Here is a 20,760-nt window from a genome sequence, read left to right on the forward strand (position 1 = left end):
AAGTGTATATGTTTCTTAACTCGGAAAATCCCCAGGCAGTGTTAGCACACGATGGCGCCAAAGCACCTCTCTCTCTCTCTCTCTCTCTCTCTGACACACTTCCTGCTAGAGCTACTCAGCAGCAGAGGGCGCTATATGACCATCATTTCGAAAGCAATGTTCACTTGAGTGCAAGAAAAAAAATGTTTATTCCAGAGCAAGATTGAAATCTCTTGAATTTTGGACACTAGATTTATTTATAACGCTTAAAAAAAAAAAAAAAAAAAAAGCTTACACCATATTAGGTCAATTTCAAGCAAGTGCACTGAAACCCTGATGAATCTGTTTGTGTGGAGAATAAACCATTAACACAATAAACACGTAGTTATGGCGCATGAAAGCATGGCACACAGCACTCATCTGTCAGGGTATTTAACTCAGTCTAACCCAATGTGCACTGTCGATTAATTTAACTGCTGAATGAACAGAGCAGAGCCCTGCCTGCAGAGAGAGAGAGAGAGAGACTGAGTGTATGTGTGTGTGTGAGAGAGAGAGAGAGAGAGAGACTGAGTGTATGTGTGTGTGTGAGAGAGAGAGAGAGAGAGAGACTGAGTGTATGTGTGTGTGAGAGAGAGAGAGAGACTGACAGAGAGAGAGAGAGAGACTGAGAGTGTGTGTGTGAGAGAGAGAGAGAGAGAGAGAGTGTGACAGACAGAGAGAGAGAGAGAGAGAGAGAGAGGCGCGCGCGCTGTCGCTGTCTGGAACAGCAGTCGCTTGCTTTAAGGTGATTTCTGACTGAAGGGATTTGTGTTTCTTTGCTGATCTGATCATTTGTCGGACTGCGCTGATGAACAAATGGCAGCGGAATCGTCGACTCGGAGATTCACCAAGAACCTGCTGAAGCCCGGCAGCGCCGCCGAAATCCGCCAAACAGCGTCCAGTGCGGTGAGGATCACTGCTCTCACGGTAAACTGCGCTCCAGCAGCACACCGGCACACACACCAGCATACACACACCAGCATACACACACTATACACACACTATACACACCAGTACACACACCAGCATACACACCAGCATACACACACACACACACTATACACACACTATACACACCAGTACACACACCAGCATACACACACTATACACACCAGTACACACACCACCATACACACACACTATACACACCAACATACACACCAGCATACACACACCAGCATACACACACTATACACACCAGTACACACACCAGCATACACACACCAATACACACACCAGCATACACACACACTATACACACCAGCATACACACCAGTATACACACACTATACACACCAGTACACACACCAGCATACACACCAGTACACACACCAGCATACACACCAGTACAAACACCAACATACACACCAATACACACACCAACATACACACACAATACACACCAGCATACACACACTATACACACCAGCATACACACCAATACACACACTATACACACGCTATACACACGCTATACACACCATGTACACATCAATACACACACTGTACACACCAATACACACGCTATACACACCAGCATACAAGCCAATACATATGCTATACACACCAGTATACACACCAATACACACCAACACACACCAGTATACACACCAATACACACAAGTATACACACCAACACACACCAATACACACCAACACACACCAGTATACACACCAGTATACACAGCAATACACACCAGTATACACATCAATACATACTAACACACACCAATATACATACCAGTATACACATCAGTATACACCAATACATACCAGTTTACACACCGGTACACGCCAATACACACTAGTACACACTAATATACACCAATATACTGTACACCTGTATGCACTGACATCCACCAATATACTGCACACCAGTACGCACTGATACACACCAGTCTACACTAACACACACTGACACACTGCGACTGGACGCTCATTTCTGACAGCTTTGGGCCAGTGCATCACAGAACCACCATCCCTGCTGCAGATACAACACACTGCGTTCATTTAGCCGCTTTGCAGCAATTTAACATGCTGTGTGTGTGTGTGTGTGTGTGTGTGTGTGTGTGTGTGGTACCACTGTCTGCACTGTCATGTGTATCCGTGCAAAGGATAATAATTTAAAGATTTTTGAGGGAAGCATATCTCTCTCTCTCTGTCTCTCTTTCTCTCTCTCTCTCTCTCTCTCTCTCTCTCTCTCTCTCTCTCTATCTACCTATCTATCTATCTATGAATCAGTATATCTGTCTTATTTGTGTCTGCCTGTAAATCTGCCTGTCTGCCTGTAAATCTCTCTCTCTCTCTGTTCTGTTTCTGTCTGTATGCATATCTCTTGCAGACTGATCTGTCTGTCCATCTTTCTATCTGTCTGTGTATCAGTATGTCTGTCTTATTTGTTTGCCTGTCAGCTTGTCCTTCTCAGTCTTTCGACCTGCCTGTCAGTCCGTTCTGCTGTTGTCCTCTGTATGCATACCTCTTTCAGAATCTATCTATCTATCTATCTATCTATCTATCTATCTATCTATCTATCTATCTATCTATCTATCTGTCTGTCTGTCTGTCTGTCTCACTGTCAATCTATCTGTCTATCTTTTCCATGCATCTATCTGTCTGTCTGTCTGCCTGCCTGTTTGTATGTCTCACTGTCTATCTATCTGTCTGTCTTTTTCATGCCATCTATCTATCTATCTATCTATCTATCTGTCTATCTGTCTGTTTGTCTGTCTATCTGTCAATCTATCTGTCTATCTTTTCCATGCATCTATCTGTCTGTCTGCCTGCCTGTTTGTATGTCTCACTGTCTATCTATCTGTCTGTCTTTTTCATGCCATCTATCTATCTATCTATCTATCTATCTATCTATCTATCTATCTATCTATCTATCTATCTATCTATCTGTCTGTTTGTCTGTCTATCTATCTGTCTATCTTTTCCATGCATCTATCTGTCTGTCTGCCTGCCTGTTTGTATGTCTCACTGTCTATCTATCTGTCTGTCTTTTTCATGCCATCTATCTATCTATCTATCTATCTATCTATCTATCTATCTATCTATCTCACTGTCTGTCTGTCTATCTATCTATCTATCTATCTATCTATCTTTGTCGAGACAGAATTACTGATAGTGAGCTGATTTGGTTGTAGTGCAGGAGCAGTGATAATTCAGTAATTTCGTTTCTCTCTGCACACACAGTTGATGTCTACATGTGGATGTGTTTAGCGTGTTTGCAGTGTTACCGCTGTAGGACGCCGCCGTCTGCCACACACAGCTTAATGTCCAAGTTACACACTTCACACCATGGTTTAGGGGACATAACGTTTTCCTTAAACTCCAAATGGTTGTTTTCAATATTTCAGTATCTTACTGTGGACTCACTTTGTGGATTTGTAGTTTGTGAATTGTCAACTGTCATTTGAAAAAAAAAACCCTCTCATATATTATTAATGTAGTATATTTGAGATCTGAGAACGTCATCCATATTGAGTGAAATGTACATTTCAGTGTTTTTATAGTGCCAAAAACTTTTATTTTAAGAAATGCCGTTCATACTGCAGCCTAATTGAGTGCATCCTTGACCTCGGGGTAATTACTGGTTTTACACAGATCTCTCCTGCTCTCGGTGCTTTGAGGTGGTTTGCTCGCTTGGATGTTTGCTTTGATCCTCTCACTCTCTCTCACTCTTTCCATCCTTCTCTGTCTCCCAGTTAAGTGGCATTGACTGGCACTCGGAGTGTTCATCTATTCCCGGGTTTATTATCAGCTTTTCAATGGGACTGTTGGCAGAAGCGTGTCACTGTTGAATGTCTGCATCTGTCACACACCCAGAGCTGTGTTGTTCTTACCAGCTATAGAGAAGAGCACAGGGGAAAACCCAATTTACTTCACTATATATAAAACTATATAATGTTCAGCAAGTACTGGGAGGGGAATTTTATTGTTTTCAAATGCTGTACTTTTGAGGTTGTGTTATTACACATGTATGGTTGTGACGTCTAAATGAAGACAGAACAACGTGAAACCTTGTTATAACGTGTGGACTTTTCATAGGTTTTCATATGCATGAGCAGCTCCAACTCCTGTGGTGATTTTCAAGTGAAGGTCAAGCCTCCTCATCAGGGAGGATTTAAGCCTCCTCAGGCAGATCAGATTGGTGTCAGTGGGTCACCAGCGTGTTTAGGTGTGAATAAATCGTTCGTTTGGTGACACGTTCGGTGCTCAGTTTTCCTCCACACAAGAATGAAGGCGTTGGTGGCTTTCGTTCTGTTGCGCTTCATTTTATTGTTCTATTTGCGAATTGAGTTTATATTAATGCACTTGTTTTAATATGGGTATTGATTCTATAGTAATAGCTTACACAGAGAAATTCCACATAAACAGGTTAATAAAAATGTCTGTAATTGTTGATGGGGTGAAATTTTCTGTAAGGAGATGTTTATTTATGATTTTTGGAAGGAGTCTCCAGTGTCAGTGCTTTGTAACAGTTACAGGTAAAGCAATTTCCTTAGGTTTTCTGACACAGGACCTTTATAGCCAGTTTTTCTTTAACAACAACATGTTTCTCAGACATTCCTCAACATTACATGTAACTGTAAATGGATAAAGAATGCAGAATAAAACACTGAAGAATGAAACACTGCCATTATGGGAAAATAATCAACATCACTGTTACTTTATTGTTAACCCAGGAATAAGTAGCATATTGGACAGCTGCTTTTTTCCTTGTTAAATGATTTATTTGTGTAGAAGTTGCATATTGCAGATAAAGTTTTTGGAATTTTTTTGTTAGCAATATTAAATATACTATATAATTTTTGCCCAGCATCTGAAATGGTTGATAAATGCTCCTACTTGTAGGATGGCTTATGTAATGATATTTGCTTAAATATTTGCTCATATGAGTGTACAAACTTAGTCAAACTGTAAATTCTCCATGACAACCATAAAAATAGTTTTTGAACTGGTGTTTAACTGTGTTGACAGTAAGAAAGATGATTTCATGGGAGAAATCTCTGTTTGATTATTTGGCTTCTTGTTTAAACTGTGATGTCCTGCGTCCATTAAATCGATTCCAGCCTTTGTATAAACAGAGAGCACATTATTGAGCAGTCTCAAATGTGTCAGAGATTCAAGAGAAGCACGTCATTTTGGAATATAAGACATTTTCTGGTTTCCGCTTTTTCTTGGACAGCGTCTGTGGGCTGTGCGAGTCTGAATGAGTCTCCCACTGACCTGAAGCCTGGACACAGTCAGATCCATCAAAATGATGTGTTGGGTTAATGCCCGTTTCCACAGGGGTGCAAGTGTGTATTTGTGTGTGTGTGTGTGCCACCCAGTGGCTTTTATTTACCTCTTCCCAATCACAGCTTCCGCATGTAACCAACCGAACATCCTTTCTCTATGCCCAGGCTTTGAATTTTCTGGAATGTTCTCCAGACCTTCAATCAGAATAAATGGAGAAAAGTCCTTTTGCAGATGTGCCACAGAACAGAGAAACTAACTTCTGTGTGTGTGTGTGTGTGTTTGTGTGAGTGTGATAACAGTAACCCTTCCACCCAGCATATTTATGAGTGAACAGAGGTTGTGATCTGAATATTAATGCAGACGTGAGGCAGTGAGCCATGGAAATCACGGCCATGTAAACCGCCTCAAAATTGCCTCCTTCTTCCTTAACTTCACTTTTATTAGTCTTTTAGTGTGCGTCAGTGCTTAGACTGTGTAAGAAAGAAATACTTTTTTTTAGTATTTCTTTTGAGCCTTGGGTTTAAATGCATGTATTTATGTTTGCATACTGCCTTTATCATTTACAAGTTTTATACATACTCAAGTGCTCTCAATACACAAAGAATGATTTTTAGATACACAGAAATGAGTCTCAACCACAGACGCTCTGCCCACAGGGTGTAGAGCATCTGCTAGGTTTTGTGCACTTTTCTGGCCAAAAGCTTCAGGATCTTAAAGGCTGCAATCTGATTGGCTTTCTACAAATCTGTGAATACATGTGCTCTGGTTTCCAATGGGGAGAAAAATGTAAAAAAAAAATTCAGAACAAAACTGTAAATGTTCACAGAATATTGAAAATTTTTTTGAATATTGAAAAAGTTTTGTTTGCTGATAGGCTGTAGGAAAAGGTCTGTGATTGGTCATCTACCATGTCAGAGGAATTGCTTCTTGTTGTTAAAGTAGGCCATTCTTGGCCACATTTTTCATCAAAACCTACCAGACTCTCTAGCGAAGCAAGACTACTCATAAATAGGAGTCTATAGACTTAAAGGTGCACTGGACAGCATTGTTGTTACAATTATTACCATTACCTGCAAAAAATCTGGGGACACAATAAACTATTTGTTAAAACACTGTGATCAAAGGAAAGGTATCATAAGAGCCTGAAGAGTATTGTAAGAGCCAATGAAAAAATATAATCTGTGGTAAGAGATGTAAAAATAATGAAATAAATAATAAATGATAAAAATAATAAAAAATAAAAAAAGAACTATAAATCTGCAAGTGAAGGGGATGAATTGTGGCTAAGTTACGTGATAATTAATCTTATAAACTGGTAAACAATTTGAAATAATGATTATAGTACCTAATTAGCAAGTTTTTCTTAATTATCTAAGTAGAATCAGATGAATAGAGCTTGTAAGATAAGATAAGATAAGATAAGATAATCCTTTATTCGTCCCCCAATGGGGAAATTTGCAAAAGGCATAGCTCTCGCACCAATGAAAGAGTCTTGCAACAGGCATTGCTGGGAAAGCTAGTCAGCCAGATTGGCGTAGGAAAGATAACTAGCTAAGTAGAATAAGACAATAGAAATGTATCTATCTACCAAATTAACATGGTTGATCTCCGCATGCCAGGATAGATTCTGGGATGTGGGATATTGTATAGATGGGCATGGATGGGATGTGTGATCAAGAAGTTGTAGTACACGCTTCCAGTACAGCCTAACTCTTACCATATTGTAACATTTGATCATAAATACTCATTCTCCCCTTGCTGTAGAGGAAAAAGTGCATGGGGATTTACAGACAGAAATATAACATGCATTATCCCTGCCAAGTGTGGCGGTGACTCCACTCGACCATGCGTGCCCGCTTCCAGTGGCTCTACCTGGCTTTCTGCCCAATCGACCAAGCCATTATGGAAATGCGTGTACTGAGACCCTGAGTGACTAGAGATCTGCACGTGTATGTTCTGGCTGCAGGTCAGACTCAGGAAGTATGCCACTATTACCAAAAAAAAAAAAAAAAATCTGTATTTTATTATAAGAAAAAGTCACATTGGTTTTCTTCCCTTTGTTTTGTTCTAGTCTCAGTGACGCCTTGCTGCAGGATAGCAGACTTTTTCTGTGTTTATACTTTCGCTTGTGAACTTTTTGATGCTTTTCCAGATCCACAATTATTACATAATTATTATTACATAATTGCAATATTATGAGTTAGATTAATTTATTATTATACCACAGCGCTGCTGAATTTTCGATTCGTATTGGTCAGAAGGTGATGATTAATTTTCTATTACAGCCGCTCTTACAGTAGCTGCAATGCTAAAGTTTTAACTAACAGTTATGTATTATTTATGTATTAAAATATGTATTTTTATTTCGTATTTTTATAGTAGTTGTATGACCAATGCTCCACATAAATATATTAAAAACATGTAATTGTTGATGTAGTGAAGTTTTATGTGAGATGATCAGATTTAGCATTTTTGGAAGGAGTCTCCAGTGTCGGTGCTTTGTAACAGGCAGAGGTAAAGCTGTAACTTAGTTTTCTGACATGGGAAAGTCTTCAGGACAGAGGAGTTTGCTCTTTGCGGTTTCTTAGTAAAGCCGTTGCGTTTATTGACTTGTTAATTTCAGTTTCAAGAAAAAATGAGAGTTTGGTGAGGGGAATAGCTGCTAAAACTCAAGTGATAAAAGAAACTAACTTGTTTCGTTCCACAACATTAATCATAGCTATAAACCAATAAAAAGTATGACGTGTCGTACATTAATGAATAGAATTTGTATTTGTTGGCAAATTGCTGTGGTATAAGGCTTATTCAGCTACATTTCTCTGAAAGGTGTAAAAACATCACAGTTCATATACATCTTAACTTTTTATTAAGTTGCACTCATGCCTTGCCACTCCCCCTCTCTTTTCTTCAGCATATTAAATCCATTTTGCTGTCCACTTATATCAGCTGCACTATTGCCTAGATAATCCAGGATAAAATATGGAATTACGCCATGAGCGCTTTCCATTTTCTTTTATTAGCACTTATAAGCTCCTTGTGCTTTCTCAGAGCGGGGGGTTTGATCTAGTGTGGTTTGGAAACCCCCAGGGATCTGTAATATATAGCCAGCAGGTCAGTGATTAAATAGAGGTGTGGTTTTTAACATAACTATAAATGGATAAAAAGTATGATTTTGTTAATACTATTTTGAATTGTAGGGAAATTGCTATGATATAAAAGGAATAAAATGCTTTAATTTAAAGATAATCAATTTCGGGGTGGTAATAATGACTCCACTTTGTGTTGAGCTGCATCATACTACCCTGTTGTTGATTGTTGTCTTATAATAGCATGCTCCAAGAGTTTTATATCCTATTTCTCAGTCAGTGGCTTTGTCGTGTCTTGTAGATAACAGAATTTACTGCAATAATACAGAATAGTGATTATTTATTTAATTTTTTTTTGCCATAGTACATTGTTTATAGTCCAGTAAACTTTTTGAGTATTTTTGTAATAAGCTTTATTCGTGTTCTTTCCTTTTTTAACATTTTTCATGCACTAAATATGTGGATAAAAGACCATGTATGTATATTATTACACTACTGCTATAATTATATTATGAAAGTGGCTTAAAGCAAACGGTTAAATCATTAATCACAATTATGTGTTACATTTAATCTTCAGCTGAAATTCCATAATTGTGACATGCCTTTTTCTTTATGCCTTTTTTATCTTTTGCATCTTTATCTACGTCTTTCATCTAGCGTGTGTGTGTGTGTGTGTGTGTGAGTGGTGTGTGCTCCTCCAAACTTCAGGCCTCCGTGCCACAAGGGAGCTCATGCGAAAGGTCAGAGGTCATTCGGTGAGGTTATATTTAGGGTTTTGTTGTGTTTCAATGTGTCATGGGGGATGGAATGCGAAGCGGGAATTTCTATTTGTTTTCCGTTTCTTTTACTATTGAAACTGACTCGTTCTTAATCTGTTTATCTTTTTCTTTTCCTTTTGCTGGCTTCATTTCACAAGGACATACATACAATCCATTTTACCACCTAAATATGGTCTTTCTTTCATCCCTGTTTGCATGTTCTATCTATTACTGTCTTTCCTCATTGCTGACTTCTTTTTCTGAATGATGACCAGAGAGAGCCAAAAGCTACAAAAGAGTCTCACAGAACTCAGTGCACCCCTCCTCCCTAACACACACACACACACACACACACACACACCCCCACACACGGCACCCCATCATCATTTAGAACAGGGTCAGCCTGGGTTACACCGTCTAGTGCTCAAGGTTTTCATTTGATTTTCTATTTCTGCAGCCATCTCTACGAGACGTTTTCTGATCATTTTGAATTTCCATTTCTTGCCTTGGTTTTTGGTTCAGTCACATTGTTCCGAATTAGATCATGTGGTTAATGTTTATATTTCTGAGGATATATGATTCTCCTGAGGATATGTACCCGTCAGCACCTTCGTAATTTGTATGCATACACAAATAGAAGCACTCAATTGAGAAGAGGAACCTTTCACCCTGTGATGATGTTCCTGAAGGAAATGCAAAATGAACAGCAGTGTTGCAAGCTTAAATAGATTACAAGTAATCTAATGAAGTGGGATGTATTATACTGCCAGTAATGAGAAATGAAGGTCTGCGGACTGCGTTATGTGGAAGTTTGCCTCACACGAGCTTTGTTAAAGTCTTTAAGTTGGACTTCAGAGAGCATTCGAGCTATACAACCCTGGTCATCATAAATCTGTGTTCACTCAATAGCGTGCATTTACATAGAGTCATTACGGAATATTTTTCAGTGCAAAGTGACTCACAAAGGAGGCAGAATTCAGTCATAACGCTGAGTAGTTAAGGATTATGGTTCTTGCTCTGCCTTCTCTGGCAGTTCTGGGATTTGAACTCACAACCTTCTGCTCACTGCATATGTGATATAACGATTTAATCCTCTCTACACGACTTTACACTACCACAACATCCAGTGACATTAACTTCAGTTATGTTACCAGATCTGCCAACCTTCATGCATTTTGCGTAGGAGTGTCGCATTTTAACGTTGCAGTATGCTAGTAAGTGTAAGTGTTATCATTCAGAAAACATCAAAATTTACCTAAAAAGATTAAATAGGCCTACACTGAAGTGTCTATCCTAACACGTTACAAATAATGTTAATGGTGCTGATAATTAGAAAGTGATTGAATACGTTGGTCTTTTTTGCTCACCTGAGACGGTTATCGCTCAGATGCATTCAAACACTTTGAGCAGCAAATGAACAGTGAAAAATCTCAGCTATGTGGACATTAGACAGCCAAAAGGAATATACTGAAAATGTACTATACTGTTTTTTTTTTTTTTTACTGATTTTTGCAGAATCGCCTAAAATGCACCATCCAGCTATGTTTCCACGATTGCCACTGCCTGCAAGCAGTTCCTGACTACAATAATACACCCTCCCTCCTGTACTCTCCTTAAACCTGGCATGGTGAAAAAGCTAGTTTTCCTGCCCTTTTATCTCTTCTGGACTATTAAATGATTTATTATGAGGAATCCAGGATAAAATATGGAATTACACCATAAGCACTTTTCATTTTCTTTTCATTAGTGCTTATAAGCTCTTTGTGCTTTCTCAGAGTGGGGGGGTTTGATCTAGGGTGGTTTGGAAACACCCAGGGATCTGTAATATATAACCAGCAGGTCAGTGATTAAATATTTTTTGCATTTTTACTTGCGTTCAGGTGGTTGAAATAATGCTCGACATTTACAGATATTGTTAAAAATGCTAACTAAACATCTTAGAAAACTCCACCATATCAGCAATTACAGTTTTTTTTTTTGTGTGCGTCTTTGTTCAGCAACGCAGCATTGAAAATCATGTAGCATTTGAAAGTGCCAAATAAACCAGAGCAGCTGTCATAATCTCTGAGCATCTCATCATGACAGATGTAGATTAGTTAAGTGTGTGTGTGTGTGTGTGTGTGTGTGTGTCTGTATGTCTGCATGGCCAGTTTCCTGCTTCTCAACCCTGTGCTTATAGTGCTGTGTGTCCTAGTTTTTGTGGCCCCCACCTAACCTCAACCATCAGCACCCCAAGAAGATGGTGGAAGATGACCTCCATATTCACAGAGAGTGTCTTTCTTTAAAAGTTGCTCTGTCCGTGCCATGCTCATATTCAAACACGGCTGTTCTTCTCCTGCCGTAAAGCATGTAAGAACAAGCGCAGGCTCTGTATCTGACTGATGTCAGTGTGCAGCAGAGAAAGGGTCGAATACATGACCAGTATCAGAGTTTCTGACACACACACACACACACACACACACACACGCAACTGTATGATCTCACACACAGATGACTGATGAATACTAACAGCTCTGCAGTCAAACAAAATGGTTTGAGTCAAGACAGCATCAGTGATATAGATCAGACATTATTTATGCTACTGTTTGTGGTAAGCCTGGTAACTCTGCCCACAAGCAGACTGTATGGTGCATATTCATTTCTAAAAGCAAGAGGGAAGAAAAGGACGAGAGTGAAACAAGCAGGACTGTAACCATCACAGAAAGCAATTCTGAGCTATCTTCGGTGTAGCTAGAAATAATGGGGTGCGTGCTGCTTTTTCTTCATCTCTAAAAGCACGGTAAGATAAGGTTTTGTGTCAGTGGGAAGCAAGGGTCATGAACGTAAATCAAAGAGACCAGACAACAGATTTGTCCTTTTTGATGCAAATGTATTGAAAAGTATAAGAAAAGCAGAGAATCGCCTGTGCAAAGGCACAAGTCTTTCCATCTTCAAGTCATTCCACAGGTTTTTGATAGGATTTAGATCTGGGATCTGACCGGGCCATTCCAAAACATTGATCTTCTTCTTCTGAAGCCGTTCCTTTGTTGACTTCGATCTGTGCTTTGGGTTGTTATTGTGCTAGAAAGTGAACTTTTTCGTCATTTTCAGCTATCTAACAGAGGCCTGCACGTTTTGTGCCAAAATAGATTGGTATTTGGAGCTACCCATAATTTCCTCTATCTTGACTAGAGCCTGAATTCCCATCTGAAGAGAATCAGCCCCATAGCATGATGCTGCCACCACCATGCTTCACCGCGGGTATGGTGTTCTTTGGATGATAAACTCTCTTGTTTTTGCACCAAACATATTTTTTTTTAAATTATGCCCACAAAGTTCTACCTTGGTCTCATCAGACCATAACACATTTTGCCACATGGTTTGGGGTGATTCAGGTGGGCTTGGATGTTTTTTTTTTTTTAATGAGAAAATTATGGGCTACCCTACAGTCCATACATGAAGAATATGAGAGATTGTTGTCACATGCAGGGCATGGCCAGTACTTGCCAGAGAGTTCTGCAGCTCCTTTAGTGTTCCTGTAGGTCTCTTGACAGCCTTCCTGACAAGTTTTTGTCTTGTTCTTTCATCAAGTTTTGATGGACGACCTGTTCTTGGTGACATCACTGTGGTGCCCTGTTTTCCTTACTTGTTGATGATGGCCTTCACAGTGTTTCATGGTACATCACAGATTCTTTTGTGCCCCTCTACAGATCGATACCTTTCAACAATGAGATCAAGTACATGCTTTGTAAGCTCTTTGCACACCATGGCTTCAGCAGTTGAATGAAACCAAGATGTCAAGAGATTCCTATAGAAACAGTTGATCTTTATTGGGGGTTAATCAGAATCATTTCATTGATGACTGGTTTATGATAATTACTTTTGAACATGAGTTTGAATATGATGGGTTGCACAGTCACATGCGCCATTATAAGAGGGTGTGCACACTTATGCAATCAGGTTATTGCAAGTTTTTTTTTTCTTTTTTTTCCTAAATGGTTTCTATTTGTTTTTCACTTGAACTTTGTTGGTTGCTATATCACATTAAAGGTAGAAAAAATTTTACATCACAAAAACCTGCAGTTTTAACAGGGATGTTTATATCCACTGTAAAAAAGTGGGTGTCGGCTGTTAATGAGACTGACATGATTGACGTAAATGTGCTGCCACTGATGCCAGCAGTCTCCTGCGTATATTCTTGTAAAGAGATGATGTTATTGCTGATCTGGCAATCCCCACATAGGATCTGGTTCTTTTCTGGGAACTCCTAAACAAGTAGTAGAGAAAGGGAGGGAGAGAGAGAGAGAGAGAGAGAGAGAGAGACTCACACACAGAGAAAGCCCATAATACGTCCAAGGACATAACACTTTGTTCTGTGTGAAAATGCATGATGATTATAAAATTATAGAAAATTATCGGTTGTTTCCTTCATGCTCATGTTATTCAAGTAGATGAGTGGAATTTCAAAAATAAGCCAAATTCTCCAGAATTCCACGGTGCAAAAGACTGCTAATCGTAGTTAAATGGAAATATGTTGGCATAAGTCAGATACCTATCTTTCATGCATTTTCAGATTGTGTGATTGGTCATGAACCCCTTCTTAATACCTACAGGTCATATTAAATGAAAAGTATCAAATTGCAAATGTTTGCCATATCTCATCAATCATCTTTCTCCCGTCGTCGCTCGTTCTCAATGACAATCTGGTATGATCTATTATACCATGATGTGAGGAGATAAAATTTAGCTCAGATCGGGCCCGCCTCCAGCTCAGAGTTGTTGGTGGTTCTACGTCTACGTCTATTTTTTGAAATACTCATTGTGTGTCTTTGGTTTATAATGATTGTGAGTTTAAACAGACAGAAAAAAAAATGAGCATTTTCTTCTGAGCATTCGCACATGCAAGAACGAAGGAGTGTGAAAAAGTTTGTGCCCACTTTCCCAATTGAGATGGGGGAGGGGGAAAATTATTTAATGGGAAAATGTCATAATATTCAATGTTTTTGGGACCCGGGTGGGCCAGTGTCATGATTGGGTGGGCCAGGACCCACTGGCCTCCTGTGGAGCCAGGCCCAGAAGATGAAATTATACCACAAAAAAAGTGGTGGTGTGATACAGCCTGACATTACTACAATGATTACAATTTTTATTTATTAAAGAATGACAAGTCATTTAAATTTAATTACATTTAATGTTGTGGAAGGTCTATGAAACAAGTTCATGTTACCACTTACGTTATAGCAACATTAACCAATCGTTCCCTCACATTCTCTTAAAGTTAAGAAAGTAGAAAATGACTATTCTGTGGTGGAAAACTAAATAAACTGCTTTACCTCTACCTGTTACAGAACACTGACACTGGACACTGACACAACCCGTTTTTAAAATTTGTATATTATTAGACTTAGATTATGCTGCCCTGAGAATTAGAAATGATACTATAGAAATGATAACGTATAAGGACGAGCACGCTAATATGAATGTAGATTTGAGATTTTAACAGCTCTCCATGTTATAACCATATTTAGTATTGATGGGAAAGGGTTTAAATTGGTGGCATTCTGCAGTGATTTTGTTGGTAAACAGAATGACGCAAATCCTCTCTGTCTCATTTTCTATCTTGAGAAAAGGATCTGTTTCCTGCTCCTCCCATCCTCAGAGGCAAGGCTTCCTCTTGGGATTCATCTTATGCCATTGAAAATGTGCTGATGCTCTTGTGTGCCTGTGTGCTGTGTGACCAGTGAGTCTGGCTCAGTGTTTATGATTATTATGATATCACAAAGGCTAAAATATGTCACAGCACTTGCACTTTTATTTTTATGACCACTGACGCAGGTGAAGCGCAACGTAAATGTAAACGGGGAGGAGTTTGAATGAATACAGGAGTAAGAGGTGTGGTTAGATGTCCAATTAGATTAGCTCCTCATTTTTGTAATGACAAATGAATAAATATCACTTATAGGTCTTACGTCTATGTGTAGTTGTGGACATTAATTACAGCAAAAGTGTTTTCTATTTTCTTGTATACTTTGATCGATGTCACTCACATGTGCCAATAGGTTGCCAAAACTTTTCCTATAACACCATGACTCAAAGTGTTTTATTCCACTTACGCCACAGCAATTTGCCAACGATTAAGGTTTTCTTTATTTATTGAAGAGCACATACTTTTTATCCATTTCTAGTTACATTTAATATTGTGGAACATACATGAAGCAAGTTAGTTTGTGCTATCTTTTACATTATAACAGCTATAAACAGTCTTTCCTTCATGAGCCTTTCTTTTTTCTTTCTCTTTAAGGTAATATATGACCAGAAATCTATGTCAGAAAACTTATTTATTATGTTTGCACTAAGCAGGGATGTTGTGAGGAGGTAATGCAAATGCAATTTGGAACCAGAATGGGTTTGGAAATCTCACTGCGCTGGCACATTGTGTTGGACTAACCACATCTGCTCATATTCTTTAATTATTATTATTAATTTTGTTTTTTTTACCACAAAAATAGTGACTAGAACAACAGCTAGGCACTGGTTTACACCTCATCAAATAATCAATACGCCATGATATAACATTATATCACTTCATTTCGCAGTACAACACACAGATTTAATTTTCTCTACACGTAAAGCATGAATTTTCATAAAGGCAAAATACGTTCTGAATTTCTTCTGCACTTTATCAATAAGATATATCTTTTTCACTCTACCAACCCAAAACCCAACCATGCTTGTCTTGCAGAACTTAAGCCACATGTTCATGCTCAGTACAGGAAGTTCATTTAGACAGGTTAGATAGCATTAGTCTCATCTCATCTGTGATCGCACCTCTTCTTGTAAGTTTCAACCACAGGATGTAAAGTGACATGAAAGATGATGATTATGAAAAACTGAAGAAGAGCACAGCGACAAGTGTGAGCTGATTATGATTGAGCACACCACCCAGTGATATAAATACACCATGGGAATGCTCTGAACACACCTTTTACCTTTATCTCAGGTCAGAGAGATGCATCACTAGATCATGAGAGAGTCTAAGATACGATCTTAGAAAACATCTGCAACACTGAAATGTCTCACTCATTATCTGTATTCAGAATCCAGATATAAAGTATGCAGTTTCAGAATGAAAGAAAAGCAAAAAAAAAAGCAAAAAGCAGCTCAGCCGAATTAAGGTTATAAATGACGCACAATGACATGAGGGAGAAAATCTCCTCTCCCAGCTGTACAAAAGCAAAGCACCAGTTTTATTTTCAGATGGAATATGCAATATGCATGAGCTGCATCATTGCCACCCGCTTCCATAAGACCTCATTTAGGACAACTAGAGCCAGTGTTTTATGTAACCATACAAAATAGCTTGACCACACGCACTGTTAGGTTTTAATTTCCAATCGTTTCTATTATATTTAGTCTTAAAATCCACATAAAAGATGATTGTAATGTCTATGAAAAGTTCAGATACAACAAAATGGGAGACGGTTAAGCCTCATAAGTCATCTGTTTGCAAATGACACTTTATAACGAAAACAATAGTTCACACGCAACCTTAAATGGTCAGTGTTTTTCACACTACGTCTGGCAACGTTATCTGATTGTGTCTTTGTAGACGAGCGTCTCTTCTTTGTTCTTTTCATGATATCATCTTTTCCGCACATAGCCAGACCCAGTTCGAAATCATTCGCCTTTTGAGCTGAAACAGCGTGAGTGTAAAGTCTAGCTCACCAAACAGTCCTCACTCGGCCAGTTAAAAATACAATCGTGTTATAAATGTCATCACGTCTCTTTTTCCTCATTTTCTGAAGGCTTTGATGCCTGATTGGTCAGTTACTGCTCAAGCCAGGGCCTCGTTTCTCCTCTTCGCTGTCAATGACATGAGCAGACATTTGTCTTTGAGAGCGTCTGTCTCTGGATAGCACTAAACAAAAAAGAGACTTTATATCTTGTATTGTGGGTTGATGTTTAAACTCTGGCCAGTCATATTCATCTTTATACTCTTTTATAATGGATGGGTTCTCAAACTAGGGGTCATGACTGCATGTGGAGTCAATCGAATTACAAATGGGGTCTCTCCTCTATTCTTTTATTTATTTATTTTTACTAATTTGCTAAATTAATATTATAAATATCAAACTAATTATGACGACAGTTTTATGTGCTACTGTTTGAACTGTTAATGGGAGTCGTGTAGAAACAAGCCGCGTTTAAGTAAAGAGTATAGAATTTTTCTTTTTCCCTATCCCGATATGCTGTACAGGAGTTGAGCAATAAAAAGGGCAACTTTCTCCATCCATCTACCTCCGCTAGTTCCTCGACTAGCTCATTGAGTAACTCTGACTCAGTGGAATAAGAGAAGTCAAGAAAACGAGCATGAAAGTATACCAAAAAAATTGACTGAATGTGGATTTACACGCATGACTGTAAATAAAGAGAAATCAAAATGCCAAGGGCTGGAGTCACAAAAATCTTCCCGCAAAAAAAAATCTGGCTCTAGACTGAGTGTATTAGGACTGTCAGAACACATTTTCACAATCTGAATGGGCTTTGAATTTTCATATTTTCACATTTGAATCCACAATTGAAAAATCCAGTGTTGCACTTTTAGTCTTTTGAAACATTTCCTAAACTTCATGGCATACTGTACTTTCATTTTTTTAAATTATGTATCAGTTTTCTCTCTAGGCTCTTCTGATCGAGTCATTTTTTTTCTAAGGCTAAAAGGCACATGTTCTGTTGACCACATAGTGCAACACAAAACTGTTGAATTCTCAACATTATCAACAACTTCTGATTAGTCAGAAGGACTTGATTCATTTCCTACTACAGCAGCTCTGACAGGAGTTCTGACTACCGAGTAAATCACTCCCTGTGATAGGTTATCGTTTCTATAGTAACAGCTCCACATAATGTAAAAAAATTCATTGTTGATATGGTGAAGTTTTCCATAAGAGGTTTATTTAACATTTTTGGAAGGAGTCTCCAGTGTCAGAGCTTTGTAACAGTCGGAGGTAAAGCTGTAACTTTTCAGACACAGTCAAAAGTCTTCTGGACTCTGTGGGACATTCACACGCAGACACATAAATATTAGTGGCACACATAAACACATGCATAAACATAGGGTACATACACGCGCGCACACACACACACACACACACACACACAACAACACACATTTACAGCATTTAGCAGACGCCCTTATCCAGAGCTGCTTACACAAGTGCTTTGTAGTCTATCAGAAACATCCTCATGCTGGTTCCAAAGGTCACACACACACACACACACATACACACACACACACTCTGCATCATCTTAAGTTAGCTGTGAGCCCATTTTGTTGTACTTGGGCTGGTGATGATGTCACTTGTGTTAGTACACGCACAACAACAGAATATTGTGACAGTGGTTTCTGTGTGTGTGTATGTGTGTGTATATGTGTGTGTGTGTGTGTGTGTGAATGACAGAGGGATGAATTGCTCCAGTGTTTGAATGCTGTGTGATCTCAGAGAGGGACTTGGTGCCTCACGCTCTCTCATGCCTCTTCGCTGCTCTTGCATATGTTGAGTATGTGTGTGTGTTTGTGTGTGTGTGTGTGTGTGTGTGTGTGAAGAGGTTGTAATGACATGTATATTTCGTTCTGTGTGGTTGTTTTTACTGTCAGTGATCCTCTGTTTCCTGTGCCCTGTCTCACACTGTAGCTTGTGTAGTGTGTGTAGTGTGTGTAATGTGTTTGTAATCTGTGTGTGTGTGCGTGTTAAGAGGTTCTAATGACATATATATTTCGTTCTATGTGGTTGTTTTAACTGTCAGTGATCTTCTATTTCCTGTGCCCTGTCTCACACTGTGGTTTGTGTAGTGTGTGTAATTTGTGGGGGTGAGTGTACCTTTATCTGACTGTGTATATCCTGGGCAAACTTGTACATGCTAATCCCTGTTACAGACTGGTGTGTGTTTCTGTGCAACACTTTCCTCACGACTGCGTGCACCAGATTTACGGATTAACGCGCTGATTCTGACAGACGGCAGGTTTAAAGCTTGTCTCTGGTGATGATTATTATAAAACAAGATGAGGACTCAAGAGAGGACGAATAACACTCAAATGCACATTTACTAACAGAACTGAAAGCTTCTTTTTTTTTATTCCACATGACTTTAACCTCATGTGATGGCCACCACACACACATACACACAGACACGCACACACACACCTACACTTAACCATGAGTACCGCGCTTTGTCCTCATGTTCGCATTCACAATAGCTAAAGTGGCTTCACAGGCTGAAGTGGTCTGTTGTACTCAGGGATGCCTGTTCCATCAAAATCAAGCTTTTACACTGATGAAACAAAGAACATCCCCTTAAGCTCCCCTAGCCACTTCTCTCTATTTTTCCTCGCTATTACACACACACACACACACACACACACACACAAAATCATATTTATTTCATCATATTTGTATTGAATCTTTGCAAGTACTGTGCATGTCATGAATTACTTTACTTTGGATGATACTATGTAATATGTAAGTAATAAAATAAGACAAGCTGTATTGTAAGGGGAAATAATCAATGATGGTGGGGGGGTATGTCATACTTTTTATCCATTTATAGTTACATTTAATGTTGTGGGATGTCCACAAAACAAGTTAGTTCCTGTTCATTTAGACTACAGCAGCTATAGACAGTTGTTTCCTATTTGTTTCCACTATTTCTTACTCCTCTTGAAGTTAATAAGTCAATAAAATGCAGCTTGTCATGTTACCGAGAAAGTGCAAAATGCTCTCCATCCTGAAGTCTTTCCCATGTCAGAAAACTTAAAGCATATACATTTACCTACATTTTTTTTTATTTATGTGGAGCATCCAGCATAGAATTCCCTCTGCTCCTAGCTGCTGCTATAATAAAGTATTAGAATGAGTGTGTTAATAGAATGTGTTTTGAGTTATAGCCGACATTATTGTGAGAGATGCTCTTATAGAAAATTAAGCAACCAATTGGATTGTTAGTTCGCAGGAAAAACACATGACTCAGGGCTTCTGGAAGGTCAAGATACACCACTGACTGCGTATGACATGAATACGGTCTAACCAATCACTGCCCTAGAGTTACACAATCACACTTTTTAAAAGAAATGGCAATCAATACCACTGTTAGTGTTGACACATTGATTTATTGTCAACACTAGCATATATATAGTTGCCTACATTATGAGTTTACTTAGGTTAGGTTAGTTTACTGATTCATGAGTTATGAGTTGACTGAGTTACGAGTTTACTGATTCATGAGTTATTTGTTTACTGAGGTTGCTTATTTCAGGTTTTACCTAGTGTGATTGAACACAACAGAAGCTGTCCACCAGCTGACACTTTTTTCCTAATGGTTGTGTTGAATTGTTGCAGTTTAATAGCACCGTCCTTGTTTCATTTGAATGTAATGTATGACGTCCTCACTGTGATCTGTTCACACACACACGTACGCGTACACTTATTCCTGTTAGGAAAAGCACTGAAAGCACTAGCTGTGTAGTGTGTGTGTGTGTGTGTGTGTGTGTGTGTGTTATTTAGGGGGATCTAAGGAGTGTATTAATAGTCTTACAGTCTCATAGCGCTCTTTAAACAAATTCCTCCGTTCTCTAAGGGCTTGCTGCATTCCTGAGTAGGAGGGCTCAATACGCTGCT

At 38.9% G+C, this 20,760-nt stretch overlaps 1 protein-coding gene across 1 annotated transcript in view; it reads left to right on the forward strand.

Moving 5' to 3' along the window:
- Nucleotides 1-673: 673 nt before the first annotated feature.
- Nucleotides 674-20,760, forward strand: part of dock10 (dedicator of cytokinesis 10) — a 101,875-nt gene continuing 81,788 nt past the window's right edge. Inside the window, exon 1 of the mRNA XM_053227502.1 lies at nt 674-945. Within this exon, the coding sequence (XP_053083477.1) occupies nt 835-945 (111 nt within the window). The 5' untranslated portion in view covers nt 674-834. The remainder of the gene's footprint in view (nt 946-20,760) is intronic.

This window comes from Pangasianodon hypophthalmus, chromosome 21 (genome assembly GCF_027358585.1).
Source record: "Pangasianodon hypophthalmus isolate fPanHyp1 chromosome 21, fPanHyp1.pri, whole genome shotgun sequence".
Lineage (NCBI taxonomy): Eukaryota > Metazoa > Chordata > Actinopteri > Siluriformes > Pangasiidae > Pangasianodon > Pangasianodon hypophthalmus.